Source organism: Tinamus guttatus, unplaced genomic scaffold (assembly GCF_059628265.1).
Source record: "Tinamus guttatus ecotype Peru unplaced genomic scaffold, ASM5962826v1 Tinamus_guttatus_pri_ptg000330l, whole genome shotgun sequence".
NCBI classification, from domain to species: domain Eukaryota; kingdom Metazoa; phylum Chordata; class Aves; order Tinamiformes; family Tinamidae; genus Tinamus; species Tinamus guttatus.
The window spans coordinates 942,537-960,866 of NW_028288864.1; the positions used below are offsets into that span (position 1 = coordinate 942,537).

At 41.0% G+C, this 18,330-nt stretch overlaps 1 protein-coding gene across 2 annotated transcripts in view; it reads left to right on the top strand.

Annotated features, from left to right (window-relative positions):
• The first annotated feature begins 2,273 nt into the window (after positions 1 to 2,273).
• LMTK2 (lemur tail kinase 2) overlaps positions 2,274 to 18,330 on the top strand; it is a 32,767-nt gene continuing 16,710 nt past the window's right edge. The window contains exons 1-6 of one of the 2 annotated variants that reach the window (XM_088529434.1): positions 2,274 to 2,529; positions 13,004 to 13,128; positions 13,929 to 14,073; positions 15,856 to 15,929; positions 16,414 to 16,532; positions 17,945 to 18,032. In XM_088529434.1, the coding sequence (XP_088385560.1) occupies positions 2,409 to 2,529; positions 13,004 to 13,128; positions 13,929 to 14,073; positions 15,856 to 15,929; positions 16,414 to 16,532; positions 17,945 to 18,032 (672 nt within the window). In that variant the 5' untranslated portion in view covers positions 2,274 to 2,408. Of the gene's footprint in view, positions 2,530 to 13,003; positions 13,129 to 13,928; positions 14,074 to 15,855; positions 15,930 to 16,413; positions 16,533 to 17,386; positions 17,405 to 17,944; positions 18,033 to 18,330 lie in introns of those variants that run through there. The other variant, XM_088529435.1, reaches the window with a different exon arrangement.

Sequence of the window (18,330 nt, forward strand, 5' to 3'; positions counted from 1 at the left end):
CTCATATAGTTGCTACCAGTGTTTATCCACAGGAATTGTATTGGGCAAATTGTAACATTGCTGCTGATAGTAGATAGGCAGATAGGGTTGCATCTTGGTTTTTGTGATGTTCATGATGTATTTGAGGGCAGGGAGTAGCTGTGACTCACGCACAGAACAAAGGATGGAAGATTTGGTTATTTGCTTCCACTCCTGGTTCTGCCAGTGACTAATTCGCTGCTGACCACGAACGTACCATCATTATAAAACAGCACTCTGACAAGTCCTTTTAATGATATGCGCCGGCATAACTTCCCAGATGATATCACAACATGATTTTTTTATCAGTGAAGCACATCAAAGGCCCGGCATTCAATTACGATAGGGTGGTTTGTGAAATAAAGCAGGCTGTGGTGTTCAAAACACGCTGCATTCTTCTCACTATTGAAGTGAGAGCCCTCTTACGTAGTAAACCTGTTATACGTGAAGGTTTAGACATGATGTACATTGCTGCTCTGAACCTCAGAGTTATTTCCTTATGTCATTTGTGTGGTCAGTGGGAGATGTCAGACATACCCCAGATGCTCGATGTTATAGTAACAGGTACATTAGATTGACTGGAGCAGTCGGACAACAAACGTGCTGTACTTTGGATAACTGTCACAAAAACATGGATGTAATGTCAGCTAGAGGGAGACACATTCACACGCAGGGGCCTTGCCACCATGTCCATAATCGAGGAAGAGAGATTTGGTGAGAAAGGGGGGAAGTCCATGGAATCTTTAAGTTTCCAGAAATATTTCACTATTCCAGTATTTCAATATTCTTGATATTTTGGTATATCTAGACAAAGATTACATTTTTACATCAGTACCAACCTGGTAAAATTGAGGTGGCATTTGTGCTTAAACATTCAATTAATAACATATTGCATATGACTGATTTTACATGGCAAAGATGGAATTTTAGCTTTGTCCACAACACCTATAGGCAGCCAGACAAGAAATACTTTGGAGCTATTTTCTGTTTTTTATTGCATTAAAGAAAAAAAACACACAATCAGCACAATGCATTAATGATAGTTTATTAAATCAACCGAAGTGCTTCCACGTAACTATTCAAGAAACATATTTCCCTTGGAAGAAAAACTAATTAGAACACTTTAAAAATATGGGTCATTTGATTATACAATTAATGTCTTCCTGGCAGAGAGGACAGCCGAGCATACACACAGACCTGATAACAAAAACGTTGTTAAATTTTAAGTAGATTTCTTTGGTACGGGAGAAATGACCCCAGAAATGAATTTCTTAAAGCCATGGCAGGATTCAGGTGAACATTTGTGACTCCCCTGGACATCCTGGGCTGCTGCGAGCATGAACCTATCCTTGCCTGGGCCCGGGGTACAGGTACCACCACACATTTCTTTGGACGATCTGTTCTCGCAGGCTCATTATGTAATTTGGACATAATTAGCCTTTCTGCTAAAGCATTGGGAAGAGGGAAATCCAGTTTGCTGGTCATGCGATACCGCCCCGTTTCCTCGCTTATACGGAGCTGCCTGTGGCGTCCGACTGACGCTCCCGTCACACTGTTACCTGGGTTTACGCGCACAGGGTGGCTGCGCACCCAAACCTAACCCAGAGGGGCCTGTATCCCGCAGCCGGCCCGGCCACCCCGCGCATGGGTTTGTGCTGGGGGACACCTGCCCTTTACGGACGCCCCAGAGGCTCCTTCCCTGGGAGCCGAGGGGCCGTTGGACAGCAGGAGGCTCTGCCCGGCGAGGAGCTGGGTCCCTACCCCGCCGGCCGGTCCCCGGGAGCTCCACGCCGGGCGGGTTTGGGCCCGTGCTGCTGCCCCAAAGGGCCTGCGGCCTCTGCCGCGCCGGGGTCACCTCGCGGGAGCGCTGCCCCCGCCGCGCCGCTCCCGCACGGGCTGCGCTGCGCCCCGCCTCCCTCTCCCGCCCTCGGGAGCCCATTGGCAGAGCGCGCCGTCAGTCCCGTGGGGGCTCCGCCCCCTGCCGTCACCCGGCGGGCGGGCTGCTTGGCTGATGCGCCCCGCCCTCCTCCTGCCGCAGCCTTCGCTCGGTGCGACTGGCGGAGCGGGCTGTCAATCAGGGATTAGCCTCTTCTCAGGCTTTGGGCCCGCCTCCCGAGCTGGCCGCGCCGCTCCATTGGCTCGCTGGGCTATCGCTCAGCGGCGAGCTCTGCCCCACACGGTCAGGTAGCCCGGAAGATGGCGGCGTCGGCGGCGTCTCCCGGGGTCGGCGGGGCTCTCTGAGGGGCGCGGGGCCGTGAGCTCCGATGCGGCGGACGGTCGCGCCGCGGCGGGGGGCGGAGGCAGCGGTTGCCGCGGCCGTGACGTGCTGCGGGCGCTGAGAGCCTCGAGCCCCTCGTCGGACGCCGAGCCTGGGGCCCGGAGCGCAGGGGATGCAGCGGCGCGGGGGGCCCGGCGGGGCCGGCCCGCTGCCCCTGGCGTTCGGCGTCGCCTTCGTGGCCTCGCTGCTGCTGCGGAGCGGCGCGGCGGCCCCGCTGCCGCCGCCAGGTGCAGGTGAGGCAGGGGTCGCGGTGCGGGTCCTCGGGTCGGGTCCCTAGGTCGGGTCCCGGGTCCGGCTGCACCGCCCGGGCCGTGCGCGCCCCTGCGGTGCGTCTGGTTGGGGCCCTGAATCACCGGGATCCAATGTGGGGTGGAGGCTCCTCAGGGCAGACGGCGCTTCTCTCGTTTCCGGTGAGATTAGGCGAATTCCCCCTCCCTTCTCCCTAAGACAGGGAGCTTACGTTTATTTGCCTCCTGTGTTAGGTATCACTCACTTCCTTCGATTATCCTGGCAGTTTTCCTATTCATCTTAGAAATGCAAACTGAAAGATGTGCTTTTTCTGTCGTATGGGCAGCTGTGTAAAAGCTTATTAGCGCCAGCAGGTAGCAATCATCTGTGCTTTGGGGCCCGGATCATCGCGTTTTGCCGGGCTGGGCTTTGCAGGGCGTCCTTGGACGCAGGCTGGGGCTCAGCCCCTGCATGGGGGTTTGCGGCTGAGCAGACAGTGTGTTGAGAGGGAGGAGAGGGATCTAAGGCACAGAGATTGGGTAACGTGCCTGCTCTTCACGGAAAGTGACAACGCTGGCAGTGGAATCCATCACTTATTTTATTTTATTTTTATTTTTTTTCCCCCTCTCCCCTCATTTTCGCCCCCCCTTCAGCCTTCATGTAGGGCTGTCTTGTTTTCTGCAAATATAGGCTTTTGGGAAAAAAAAAATGCCAGCCAAATTTGTATTTCCGTTGAGACTGAGTTGAAGTTTGTCTCAAGCTCCACTTATTGTCCGAATAATATGAACTTGTCATCAAGCTGTAAGATAAGAGCTATAATTTAGTTTTGTGTGGGGATTTTTTTTCCTCTTTGTTTATCTCTTTTCTTCTTGAAGTACAGGTAACCTTTCTGTTTTAAGGTAGAAGACATCACACTGTGTGGATCTTGTATTCACAGGGTAGCCTACTTCATTTTAATAAATTCTTCTTAATTATTGGGGCTATGATGTGTATTTTGCAAAACTGGGAGCTCTAAAAGCATCATTCTCAGAATGAAAAGTTGGTTGAATGCAGTGGAAGAGATAGCATTAATATAAAAATGAAACAAAAACAATCCCCCAAAATCAAGCCATATATGTCAAGTGCAGGATTGCTAAAGAGAAGTACTTGTGGTGTTATAGTTGTAGCCTAATATGAAGTAAACTGGATATTGTAATTTCATATGTTGTCTTCAGTGATTTCAGCCTATATATATATATATATAAAATCTTACCTGAAGTTCAACAACTGGTCCTAACCTGTCATGGAAAAGCCCATGAAATGTAGAAAATAGAGCTTGTGATTGGTATTGTATCTTTGCCCATAGAGTAAGAAGTTAGGCTTTTGACTTATATTTTATTGAAAGATTTTATTACTTAAGCCTTTAAAGCCTCAAGAGGGACCTTTTTCAATATCACTGGCATTGCTTTTGTTGGCAGGGCTTTCTGCTGGATGAGCTAATGTGTACAAGTGGTTTTGTGTGTAACAGACTCAGTCTGCAGCACGTCCTGTTGTAGCTCTGGTCTCATCAGTGCCCGTGCCAATGTGCCAGCAGCAAGCAGGGAAGCTTCAGGAGCTCCCCCAGTCACCCTCACTGAATAGTGGGCAGCGAAATGCTTCTAAGGTTCCTGTCTTGAACTTTCGTGGTCCTTGTAGGCAAATTTTAAAAGAAGCTTTAGAAGATGAGCCCCCTGATTCCTGCCTGGGGGTTGGGAAGCGTGAAAAGAGCTTCCTCCCTATTATAAATCTCTTATCTCTTCCATGATAAACTGCTTTGACTTCCTGTATTAGAACCTGCGGTTGCTGGTGACTTTTGGAATATGGGACCTAATAGTGCTGTCCATTCTGGGGCTTAGCAATTTTTGCAGTTCCAACATGGTCCTCAGTCCAGGGCTTGTGAGTTGTAAACCTGTGAAGGTTTTAATGGACTCTTCATAAAAAGAATAACTTGTTTCAGAGCTTTTTCAAGGCTCCCCAGTTCTTTGCCTATCAAGAAGTGTTGCTTCTGATGTGTGTGTGTGGAGGTGCATTTTGTTTTTCCCCTTTTTCCCATAAAGATATGAATCCACAGAAAGAGGAGGAAAGGATAATGTGCCTGACATTGTTCTGATGAACTTTGTGGAATAATTCATGGGCTATACCCATCATAACTTAACTCCTCCTTTGGGGAGGAAAATGGAAAGCAGGAAGTGGCTGTGGGCACGTTCTAGCAAGACTAGATTGGGTTTCTTATTTAAAAATGCTCGCTATTGAGGAAGTATGCCAAGATGCCCTGTTCTGTGGCTGCGGAATTGTTTTCCATCCAGGGCCTCAACGGAGGTGAACGGGCCAGTTCTCTGTAAGTCTGGCTTCCTAGTCTTGCCTGATTAAGGAAGGCACTGATGTTGTGTGTGCCTCTTGCTTTTTGTTTTTAAGCTTATATTTCTAACCTCTTTGTTGAAAACAGTCTTTTAAATAGGAAGAGGACTAAAAGAAATTAATCTTCAGAATTATTCTGTTGTTTTTTTTGTTGTTGTTGTTTTTGTTGTTGTTGTGTGTGTGGTTTTTTTTATTGCTGTTTTTTTTTTGGTTTTGTTTTGTTTTGTTTTGTTTTTTTAGACTTCAGCTGGTAGTGGATGTGAAGTCTTGGCCCACTGGATGTCAGTTTTCAAGCGTATTCACTGGCCAGGCTGTCAAAATAGAGAAGTTCACAGAATGAAGTGGGTTTTTTGCCTATGGACCACTAGAGATCTTTACTCAAATGCATCAGGCTAAGATGACTTCCATTTTTAGTAAGGCTTTTATGTTGTGTGGAAATTTAGGAAATACTCTTTAGTAATGGTGTTTTGCAGGCAAATGTACTGCACTGTAATCCGACACTTCTGCTCTGCTGTGATAAAGCTTTATATTCAAATTCAGGTTTTTCATTGTGTTCTTCTGAGTTGAATTTTCCTACTTGACCTTAATTCAGCTGCCTCTCCAAAGAACATGGAACCTTGATCAGTTGTGTGTAATGCTATATAAAATATTTCTATCATCTCTGTAAAATCTGAAGCTCTTCCAAGTAAAAAGGAACAGGAGCTTGAAAATATTCTGTTTTCCTGTAAAACTTGAATAGGTGGTAACAGTTTTAAAGGGTGTGTTCAATTTTACATTTATGGTAAGTTACATAGAATATTAAATTGAATCTAGACAGCCAGGCTGGTGCCTACCTGCTCTCTTGATTTGTACTGAGAACCTCAGTCTTGGGACTCCTTTCTTGGATCTGGTGAGCCTAGTGGCAGTGGCTTCTTGCTGAAAAGCCTGATCATGTACAAATCCAGGAAAAGGAACTTAGGAAATAGGGTATAATATTCAGAAATGGCTAGATAGGGTATCTAGATGTTTGTGTAACTCAAGTATCTTCAATTGGCCGTAGATGATGGGTTATATTACTTTTTTTTTTTTTTTTTTTTTTAAACTGGCTAAGCTGCACTCTTTAGCATGGATATACTCTTGAGAAAACACTTGCGTCTGTGGTGTGCTGTTTCACTAGCAGTTCTGTCTGGCCCACTTGTGGCCGTGATCTGTGGTTGCTCCCAGGCAAGAGTTGTGTGACATTTGTACCTCGTAAGGAAAACAGCAATTTTCTGAATACATGCAAGTTAGAGACTCAGACCACTTGAAGTTAGGAGAAATCTTGGTTGTAAACTGGTGACTTTAATTAGTGGTTTAGTTTTCTTAGGGTGACTCTTCATCTAACCTTTCTCCTCCATTTAAAGCATTAGATTTTTGTCTGACTTCCATCCCAGACGCATAATAATTTTGGCACTAGAGCTGAGTTTTTTAATCTTTTGTTTCTATCTGTGATGCTGGAGGTAAGAAGTCAACCGTGACTCCTTGGCCTGCAGGAATGTCCCTCCCGTGCCCAGGGCTTTGTTCGCCAGCCTGGTCTGCTTTCTCTGCCACTGGCTGTGAAGCATCTGGAGCCAGAGACCAACTAAAGCACTCTGACAACTTTATGGGGGGAGGCTGCTTTCTGAATTCAATTTTCACATCTTTACTACCCGAATATGTTTAATTCCTCAAGTATCATTGTAGCATGTTAAATTTACACTGGTCAGAAACAGACTTGAAAGTATGTGCTTGTAGCATCAGGTCTTGGCTATCAGTTTGAAAGGTCTAAGTGGTTAGTGCTGATTTTGACACAGGACCCCTATAAAAAAATGAGTTTATCCTATATAGCCAGATCCAGCAGTGTATTTGAAAGGGCTTCTGTATTCTGGGGGGAAAAGGGATAACTGTTAGGCAAGACTTAATAGTAATCACTCTTTGGGGCCTTTGCCATACTTTGGGTTCAGTCGCTGCATGCACAGGATATGGGATCTTCAATCAGTATCATGATTGTGAGGCTGTGAAAATGAAGTCCTAATGTTCTGTTTCTGCAAATGCAGGACTTGTACTGCACACACTACTAGAGCTTTCTTTACATCTTCTTTTTTTTTCTTCCTATTTAATGTATGCATCCAGTATGTGGAGCCTGATAAGGCTCTGGATAGGATTGGCAATAGCTTTGTCGCTTTTATTGCTCCCTGCAAGCACTTTGTTTTCATTGTACTGTGCTTGTGAAAGCACTTGAGCGACATCAGTGGTGCTAGAAATGTTTGGTAGATGCGCTCTCCTAAGAGAAAATATACCCACCGTGTCAGGAGAGCTGTTTCAATCCTTACGCTTGGTGTAAGCACTGCAAGCACAATCTCTGGTGAGAAGATGGTGTTGTGCTGGGTATAGCTTAGGCCAGATGATTGAGTGAAGGAGGTTGTGTCAGTCACTTGTCTTCTGATGGCTTTTTGTCAGTATGAAGTGCTTGTCCAAAGTAACACCTTGTCCAATGTTACACTTAGTTTCCTCAGTGATAAGAATGTATACTGCAGCGACTGAAGTGATGTGAATTCTTAGGTCTGCTTTTGCAATCTGAAATTAATTTGGCATGGAAGAGGTGTTGAGCAGTTTAACAGTAAACTTCTGAGTGTTGGCTTAGGTTTTCAGCTTGTCAACAAGATCCGCTTCTGCAAAATCAGTGATCTATGCTAGGGCCTGTTCCCTGGTAGTATTTCTCTCCTAGGGATACTTCTGATGGGAGCAGGAATGAGAAACGGAGTCGAATAAGCTCTTTTGGCAAACTGCTGGTTCTTAAGTGCCTTTTCTGTGTTTTTTATCCCAGTCTCTCACATCAAGAGTTGGGAATGAGTCTATCATGCAATTCCAGATAATCTCATTGCATGAAGTATTGCATATATGAACTCTTTTCATGGACCAAAAATCCTTTCCCCAAAAGTGGTATACCCACATTAATGTGTGACCTTCTCTTCCTGCTTTAAGTGCTTGTTGTCTGCTGTTTGAAAAGCTTTTAGTACCGGTGCCATACTATTGGAGAAAAGGCACTTGAGATCATACCATACTTATCTAGGAACTGAGTGTTAAAAGCAGTATCTGTCAGGGTAGAATAAAATGAGCTTTGCAGAATTCTTTCTAAGCATGGGGACTTTGATTTAGGCCACGTAAGGCAATTCAGATTTAGGCAGGGAATAGTTTATGTTGCTGACAAATTATTGTTTGCCGCCTGTAGTTTTTTGTAAGATTAAATACAAGTGTGCACAAATAACTTGGACAGCTGTAGCTTCAAGTTTTTAAGCTTTTTTTTCCCTTTTGAAATGATATGTATTTTCTGTGGCAGTAAGAAATGATGAAAAAGAATAAGACGACTTTTTTTTTTTTCCTCCCATACAGATATACTTCTATTACCATACCAAAGATTACTTCATTACACAACTTTACCTTATCCAATGAAAGGGTAGTGATAACACAATCTTATGGAAAAGTTTTTAAATATCATTGCCTCCAGTTCATTTTCTACAGTTTGAATTTTTAACTTTGCATCTCAGTTGAAGGTCAGCGGAGTTTTGAGTGCAGGTCTAATATGTAAAGTTAAAGTTGATTTTTACATCCTGTTATAATATAGCCCTGCACAACTGAACAATGGTACAGTGAACTGTACCAGTACTGAGTATTAATCTCAGAAATGGTGCTGGTTTTGGCTTAGTTGTTAAATGGAGCATGAGAGGAAGAGTGTGAGGTGGTGGAAATGCAGCAACTACTGGTGTTTGCTCTGGGGCTCTTCTGGGGGGAACATAGGAGGTCACTGCGTGCGGCGTGGTAACTGTGCAAGTGATGTGCCCAAGACTGTTTATTTCAAAGTGGCTTTTGTTTTAAGGCTCTGCTGGTTTCCTGTAGGCCTCCAAAATTCCCAGGCTTAGGTGTATCTGTAATGGTTTGGTGCATATTAGCTACTGAACCTTTGAAGATTTAGTGGAGTAAACATATGTGGGATGAGTCCTTTTTAAGAAAAGGTAATGATCTAAAATTCCCTTTTGAAGGACTGGGTAGGGTTCAAAAATGCTTCCTCGCTTAATTGCTATCGTAGAAGACAGGCAAAATTATTTAGGAAATTAGAGGTAGCTTTTAAAGTCATGTTTACAAAAAGCACAATAAATTAGGGTGGCATTACATGGTGAATATAGCTACATTGTTAATTATTACTACCACAATTAAATAGTGTTCAGACTTGTGCAAATGCTGAGTACTCTGGAAGTAGGGAGCAAAGTTGGATGTAGTGGCTCTAGTATTTTAAAGGCTCTTCTGACTTGGTGATGTAAAGTTACGTCTCTGCCTGTGATCATATGATCTGAGGGTGTTCAGTATTAAGCGACTGCTGTCATGCTACTTTGGTGCTAGAAATGGTTCTAGCTGTTAGTGCAGAACTGCCATTTCTGTAGCTCTTGAAAGAAAAGAGGCTCCTGCTTATGCAGTGAGACTGTTGTTGCATAGCAACTACTGTACTGGAAACTTAAAATCAGATGCTCCCTTGAAGATCACAGTGCCTGGAGAATGCTTACTTTATCTGGGCCTCGCACTGCCTCTCTCCTAGCAGTGAGTGTCATGTACATTTTTTTTGTCCTCAAGCTTGAGAATTGTGTACAATTTTTTTAAAAACTCTGATTTTCCTGAAGAATGTGTTCTGTGCATTTGCATTTATCCATTCATAATGTGATTAATCACACTTATTAGCAAATTTGAGGGACGCAGAACTTGGGCTCCCACAAGTATTGTGAGCTTTGGAGCTTGGGTAACTGTCTGGGGCAAGAGAGGCAGCGATGCTGTCCTGACAGGGCACGGGCCATTGCCTCTGGTCCTGGCTCCAGTGTGCAGTGGCTGTGGGTTGGCAAACGAGTGTGAGTATCTGTGCCGTGTGGCTGGCTGGTACGTATAGCTCCTGGCAGCGTGGGATGCCACAGGTGGAGACAGAAGTGGGAATTTGGGAGGCCTGTGGGGAAGCTCGGAGGTTGATTGGCTAGAGGCAGAAACCAGTCCTAGGTTGCTGGGATGATAGTCCAGCTTTTCTCTGCCTAGTTGCTAAATTTGGCAGATAAGTGAACTGTTTTATGCAAAAAAAAGTAGACTTGAGAAAATTTGGGAGATAAACAGAATCTGACCTATATAAATTGCTTTGAAAAATACTTTATATGAAAGTAACATTTTTCTACCCCTTAAAATATGCTAATCCATGTTGAAGCACATGTTCTCATGTTTGCGCTTCTCCCTGAGAATGCCAGCACAGTTTATCATCGTTGGTGTTTTTAGGGAGTCTCTTTGCTCCCCTTGAGCACTTGTCTGTGTTCATGGTTTGACTTCAGATGTTTGCTGTGTTCAGATTTAAAATGTGAAATTTGCTTACATAATCATCTTCAGAGATGCTGAGAATTTGCCTCAATAGCTGTTAATTATCTCTCTAAGCTTTGAATTATTTATGATACCAGGTGCTTTTAAAAAGGAGGTTAGTAACAGTGTGGACTCAGTATGTAACACTGAAGCTTTGAAAAAGGTCCTTATCTTGTATATCCAGTGCTTGGGATGATCTAGGTGTTGTTTTGAGATGCAACATTTACTAGTGTAAAACTGTGCAAAGCGTCATATTGTGTTAATGATGCAGTAACACACACACATTAGCACAACCAAAGCAAATATTCTTATTTTAATATAATAGTGATAAAATCCATACCTCTTCTGCATGATGTCTGAAGTAGTCCAGATAGTGTATATTAACAGACAGGAAGCCTTAATGTTGGCGTTTTGATATAGCGATTTCCTTTTTCTTTTTTCTTTCATTTGTTTTACAGTTAACTTTCTGAGGACCTGACCCTGATTTCTGGACAGAATTAATGAATTCTGTATGTTTGGAATCTAGCATATTAAGATACTTATCTTCTACGTTTATTATGATATTGTGATTTTAAAATCACATAATAATTTCAAGTTTGAAATAGGCATCAAACTTGACAGTTGTAATGCAGATTGGAAATAATGAAGTTAACAAAAAAGCCCAGTTAGAAGAAGAGTTAGCCCATATCTGGAGCAGAGAGGCTGGTGGTGCTTATCTGCTGTGGGAGAGGATGCAAAGGCTACTTCTTACATGGTCAGCCATGTAGGCAAGGGGAGGCAGATGTTGTACTGTGCCATAAACCTCAAGTATGTCTGTAGATTTGATAGCTGAGCTGTGTTACACCTGGCTTAATGATCTGCACTGAAATTTGTCATCTTTTAAGATATGCTTGTTCTCTATTGCTGTCAGAGCTCCTTCTGCCCAGTGACTTAATTTTGCTCAGCTAATTTTCATGAATGCCTCTAGTGCAAGTGCAGGGTTCAAGAATTTTGCTCTACTGCCAGTAATAATCAGTAATTGGGGTGATGTGCTCACGAGGGGGTGGTTATTAGTTGGGGACAATTTGTATCTCTTTGGTACTTGGCCTGTGGTGAGTTGACTTTTCTGATTTCAAGTAAAGTTGAGTGGAGGAAGGTGCTTGGAAATTAGGTGGGATGTTTTTGGAAAAAAAAAATCTTTAAGGCTGTAATTTTAATTAGTAATACTTAATAATGTAAATACATCCACTTTTTATCCTAGTAAAGCTGTCTTTTTAATTTCTGTTCTTCATGAGGTCAGGTTGCCAGAGCTATTACGGAAACTAAAAAACTGTTGCTTGTTTGAAAAGTTTACTTTTATTGGATTAACTGCTTTCCTGTTGTATAGATAATCTGTTATTTAGTGCACAGGAAACTTTTATCTTTCTAAATAACAAGCTAATGCTTTTTAACAGTATTTTAATTGTGTCAGGTTACTCTATACATGTTACTAAATTATGCAAATATTCTGTAGAACTCTGTGAAAAGCTGTGGCTATTCCTGTGGATCCCCTAATGTCTGTTCTTAAGTGTTTTGAAGGTTCAAAGAGTTAGGCAAGTTTGTATCTCCTTCCTCTAACTAGTAGTCAACTAATTTAAAAAAAAAAAAAAAAAAAAGTTTTAAGGAAGTTAGACTGTGTTTATCTCCTTACATCAGGCATTGATACATGGATCTTCCCATTGGTATTTAGCCACTTGCCTACCTAAAACCCCAGGCAATTCACGCAGCCTGTCATTCAACAACTTTAACACTGCTACAATATCTAAATGCTCCATAATTAAATACCATTCAACTACTGTTCAAGTCCCCGTGACTGTAGCTGTTATAAACAAGCAACCAACCAAACCCAAAAAACTTCCCCTCCACCACGAGAAGTGTTCTGTGATCTCCTAAGGTGCTGTACAAATACACTGTTCTCAATTTAAGATCAAAACAGGGATTAAAAACAGATTTAGTTTCCCTGGTAATGACTTAAGTTTTTGATGAACTGCTGTGTGACTTTTTTTGCTTTTTCTTTTTTAACCTGACTCATTTATCAACAGTGTTTCAAGGAGTTCTTTTTATATATATAGTATATATGTATATAAAAGCTTGGGAAGTTGCTTAGTGTTATACTTGCAAAAAGGCCATTTCAAGCCCTTGAAGACAGAACACCTGAGGGATCATGAGAGATTGAGACTGGGTGTTGGGAGGGGCGACTGTGCATTTCACTTGTCTTAAGAAATTTGCATTTTGTCAGCCTGTCATTAATAGGTTTATTCAGAGGGAGGACTGCCTCGTAGCAGAATATAGTGAATTTATACATCATGTAAAGGAGGATTTCTTCTAGTTGCCTTATTCTTCAGACAGGTATTTTAGCTCATGGGAAATGTCTTCAAAAAACATGCCACAAACTTTTAATATGCACTGTTTAGATGTCTATAAAAATTTGTCAGCGAAAATCAGAATCCTGAGTCTTGGGGCTGTTGTTCCTCATCACTTAATCATTTGAATCATATAAGCCAAGAACTATGCAGGCATGAGAAAGAGCACAGAAATGTTTTGCCAATATGCCCCTTCTGTTCTTGTTTATTTCTAATCATATCCAGAGTGTTAAATTTTAAAACACCAGGTTTGAAATAAATACAGATTGTTAAAATATGTATTATTAAAAAAAAAAAGTTAAAGGCTGCCATATATTTAATGCTGTGTATGTCTTCCTTCTAGGAGAAGGAGCGACAGCTGAAGTTTCTTCATCTTTTGTGATTCTGTCTGTATGTAGTCTAGTAGTGCTGGTAATACTGCTTGCAAACTGTGTCTCCTGCTGTAAAGATCCTGAGATAGATTTCAAGGTAAGCATTTGAAGCTGCAAATGTAAATACAAGTGCTATTCTGGCAGTGTTCTCATATCCATAATACCTGATTACTTGTGCTAATAGTCAGCAGATATTGACACTTCTATGTCGCTATGCATTTTCTCTTCTGAAATAGTCACAACTGTGTATCTGCATGTGTTGAAACGTTGTTACAGCCAGTAATTTTCAGTACTTGATCTAGGCTGCAACACTGATCTGTCTTCTCAAAATCATTGCTGTCTAGTGGGGTATCTAGTAGAGGTAGACCCATAAGGCAGTTTTACAGTAATTAAAGATCCTTCTTCCTATGTCTTCCCATGTTTTCTTTTAAATTGTTTTTCAAAATGCTGGTGGGATTTAACGTATTTCAGTCAAATAAAGATATTGAAGGTGCATACTCACTGTAGCAAAACTCCTGTGGACAAGTTGTTGTCATCAGAGAATGGTTAGTTCTGGAACTCCAGTTATCAGCAACCTTGATTTTTGGATTTTGCTCTCACTTCTACTTGGAGAATTTGTGGAATGAATAGATAAGGAGTATTCTTTCAAATCCATAGCTTCTCTTTAGAGAGTAAGAGGGAAAACAGAAAAAAAAAAAAAAAACCCTCAGTATTTTTGGTAAAGATAATGCTTGGTGGTTTAATATGCCTTAAAATCAAGTTCTTATTTTATAGTGGGTCTTGATGTAGTGATTTGCCTCTAGCAGCTTATTTTAATATAGTCAGATTTGAATATTCAGATATGAAACTAAGAAAAGTGCATTAATGTTAATTTTATTTACAAATTTTTTATTGTAGGAATTTGAAGATAACTTTGATGATGAGATAGATTTTACACCTCCAGCAGAAGATACTCCCTCTGTTCAGTCTCCAGCAGAAGTGTTTACTCTTTCAGTTCCCAGTATTGCTGTACCAACTCCGTCCCAGTTTCCACATCTTTCAGGTAACACAGACTTCTTTAATAAGAAAATAAAAGTAGGTAATTCAGTGTCTAAAATAGTGTAGAATTGACTGTGCTTGGCTCTTTGCTACGTGGATCCAATTACAATTTATTTCAATTAACAAATACTTTTTTTAGGGTTTAAGATGAGATGTAATTCTTTGAAAATCTACGAACTGATGGCAAGATGTCCCAAAAGGTAGCTTGAGAAAACGAAAATGGGTTATATAAGCTTCTCTAGACTACGTTCTTGATGCATCTATATACTTTAAGGGTTTGAAGTGCTCTAGGACATTTGTGTCTTCCTAGCTGGGTCTCATTGGGTTTTAGCCATTGGCCTTAAATGGAAGCAAGAGGGAATCTCTTGTATGACAACTGTGCTACTGTTTCAGATGAATCACTTTCTTAATGTCACCATCAACTTTCCATGTCATTAATGTGATACTGGTATGAGAGGACATTAGATTTCTTCTGCCTGTGCAAAATAAGCTTTTTGGGATGTATTTTTGAAAAGGCAAGGTTTCTGTAAAAGGAAACAGATATATCTAAAATATTACAGCATAAAGTAGCTGTTTGCATATGATAACTTCATATGCCATCTTTACCTGTCCTACTTGCATTACATAATCATTAGATTTTTAGAGATGAAACAATTAAATTTGCAGTAACTAGTAGCAATTTTACATGTCAGCCTGTCTTGTAATACGAAAGAAATGTAACTCACCAGTGTTTTAATGACTGAGAAAAATGCAAGTTTGTGAAAAGTTGTATCTTGTGTCAGTTCTTCTATAATGATATATAATTGGTAAAACTATACTTTTATCATGATACATTATTTTGCTTGGAAGCAATTGAGTAAGATACACTGGTAAAAGTGTAGTTTTACTGATACAGCATTATGCATACTTAGGAGCATGTTGGCAGTGTATTATTGTGGCTATAGCTGTTATGGTAAAATAATCCTGATGTAAACCTGGTTTGTGGTAGTAAAAGCATGGCCTAGGATTCTCAGTCTGAACCAACTAAAAAGATGATGGATTTTTTTTTTTTTTTTTTTTTTTTGTGTACGTGTCTGTTTAATGAACTAGACAGGGGGGAGAGAAATACTGCTGAACCTGTTTTATCATACAGAGTCTACCATTAGTACTGCTTATCCGCTACCAGGATCCCGTTGTGTGTTGTTTTTGTTATTGCTGTTATTATTATTTGCCTTTCTGGACTCTTTATGTGAAGCATTTTTAGTCAGAAAATGTCCTCCTTTCAGAGGGTATCTATAAGTAGGGCAGTTGGGCTGAAGAGTAAAGCAGTAGAAACCATTTCTCTAAGAATGATAATTCTCTATATAGCTATAAATGTTAAAATGCAAAAACAATGGGTGCTGTTGGGTTTGTTCTCTTGTGTAGGACACTTTTGTAAGCAGATCGTTTATTATACCCAACTATGGTAAACAATATACTTGTGTACGGGGTTTAAAATTCAGCCATTTGCTCTCACTGAACATTTTTTAAAAAGTTTATGTATCGTATGATGAGGCACCCTGCCCTTTTTGTAGGGGGATGTTCTGAAGCAGGTTGTTCAGAGGCTGAGAAATCTTTTTTGAGTGTTTTTTCATTGTTACATGAGTATTTTGTGCATGTCTGAGTATGTTGCAGTGGTTAGCCAAAGGTACGCGTGCAATTGTGGAGATGTAAGAGCTTGCGTTATAATGTTCATCAGTTGTAGGGATAACTTTGTGCATCTGAATAGTTTTGAGTTTTTCTTTCTATTTGTTGTTGTGTATGACAGAGGGATCAAAGTCTCAAGTTTCTCGTCAGAGTCTAAACTATATCCAAGAAATTGGAAATGGCTGGTTTGGAAAGGTGAGATGTTCTCCTTTTAATGCTGTAGTATTGTAGTATTACTTAGTTTAACTAGGCAGTCTACTGTGTTTCCATTAAATGATTTTAATAGCGTAAGAACAACTCTGGTAGAAATTAAATGTTGCATGCATTTTTTAGCTTTGAGTGCTTTTTTAATTTACTTGAAGTTTCTTAGCAGAGTTACTTAATTGCCTGACATTTAATTCAATCGACAGGAGTGAAAACATTGCTGTTATTACCAGTTTTTCCTCAGGGAAAAATCTTAAACAAATAAATGGTCTTCACTAGAAAGCTTGCTTTTTGAAAATTGCTCCACAAGTCAAGATTTATTTTAAAGTACGAGTGTTTAATTATCAAAATTTTACATGCATTGACAAAAGAGACAGAAAATCTTTTTTACAACACATATATAGTAGCTCTTGTTTTTCTTTGTAGCAACTCAGATTAACCCTTTGATTAAAGAAAAGCGGTTCTAATTTTTCAGGTTCTGCTTGGAGAGATCTACACAGGTACTAGTGTAGCACGAGTAGTAGTGAAGGAGTTGAAGGCAAGTGCGGGTCCCAAGGAACAAGAACAGTTCTTAAGAAGCGGAGAACCATATTAGTAAGTAATATTCAATAGCTGGGTTAACTTGAATGCCTCATGCTACTGTATCAGTTAGGAAAATGTTTGGCTCAGGTTATTTTCTGTTTCTGTCCTCTCTTGTAAATTAATTGATTGTACTTGTAAATTAATTGATTGTACTTGGATTAATTGTATTTCCTTTCTAAAAGTGAGCAAAAATTTTTTGCTTAAGAAAACGAGAAAAAAGCTCTTCAATTTAATGTATTTTGGAGTCTTTATTTGTGACTGTAAAATACATTTGATTTGACTTATTATTCTTCTCAGCATTTCCAGGCAAAAGCTCATGATACTGTGCACTGACTTTTTGTCTAGTTACTTGTTTCCAGTAACTGAGATTTGATTTCTGGTATTTGTGTATTCTATTAAAAATGTGAAACCTGGCAAGACCCTCATCTGATACATATTGCTTTCTTTAAAGTTCCTATTTTCAAAATAGAACTGCATCATGTTGGTAAAAATGGATTTTGTTCAGGTTACTTAGAGGGAAGACTTGTCTTAATAATGAAAAGGAATTTAGGATTATACAAAATTGGATTCAGTGGTAATCCATAGTCCACAAAGTGTTGGTCAGACCAGAAATGCTGATAAGGTTGGAATTGTTTGTTCTTTTTCTCCTTTTGTATTATGGTTGGAGGGCACTCAAAAGCACGTGCCTCTAGGGCATTAGTCTTGGTATACCAGAAAGGACTTTGGTATATTAAGGAGGATGCAATTCCTCCTGTTATGTTTTAGCAATAGCAAGAGCTTTGCACTGCTGCCTGCTGCACGCTGGTGCTTTCTGTAGATGACTGGTATAGAGGGGTACACCGGTTGTCCCTCAGGGTGGCTTACACTGCCTGAATATGGTACAAGTGAGTGGTGTCAAGGAGCTTTCTACATTCAGTGCTTATTGCTGTCCTACTTGCACCTGCACTTGGGTTTCAATTGTTGGCAATTGTCAGGAAAAGCAGTCTCAAGCCTCTTGCTGCCTTGACAATAAGGGTTTCTGATTTAGAAAAAAAAAAAAAAAAGCTGCTCTTTCTGGAAACTAAACCTGGCTAAAAAGTTTAGTTTTTTCCTGGTTTGCTCCCCTAGTGAAGTTCACAAACCAGTAGCATGTGTGAATGCTTGTGTGTAAGGGACAGTGGAGCGGGGAGGACAGTTGCAACTCTTTTGGCAATGCTGGCTTACAAGGTTTTGAGAGTTTTTTTTCAGCTGCTGTCTTGCAGATTTCAGCAATACAAAGGAGATGTAAAGGTGCAAAGGGAATTTGTGTCTGTGGATATTTGTACCTTCTCCTTCTGTCCCATATGTACTGAATCTTCCAGGAGAGATCTCATATGTTGCATTACATTGTAAAGGTATACTGTAGTCCTTCTGACTTAAACCACCGCTATGTTTTTTCTGTGCAGCATTCTTCAGCATCCAAATGTTCTCCAGTGTATTGGGCAGTGTGTGGAAGCCATTCCTTATCTTCTAGTTTTTGAGTTCTGTGACTTGGTAAGTACACTTGCAGAAAAGGCTGCAGCGGGCTTTGCCTGTGTGAATTGTAGGTAGTGTATTTATTGCCCTTCACTCATCATTGTCCTGGTGATTTTTGGCATGATCCTATTCTCTTCCTGATCCCCAGGTCCCCTCCCCCCACTGCCACTACCACCCCCTCATCCTCCTTTTCCCTTGGCCCCTGTTTGGATGAAGCAACTGCCTTCCTGAGCCGTGGGTGAAATGCTAAGCACTCTGGGAAGGCTTTTTCATGGCTTTTCCACTGTTAGCACTATAAAAGCCACCAGAGATGGGA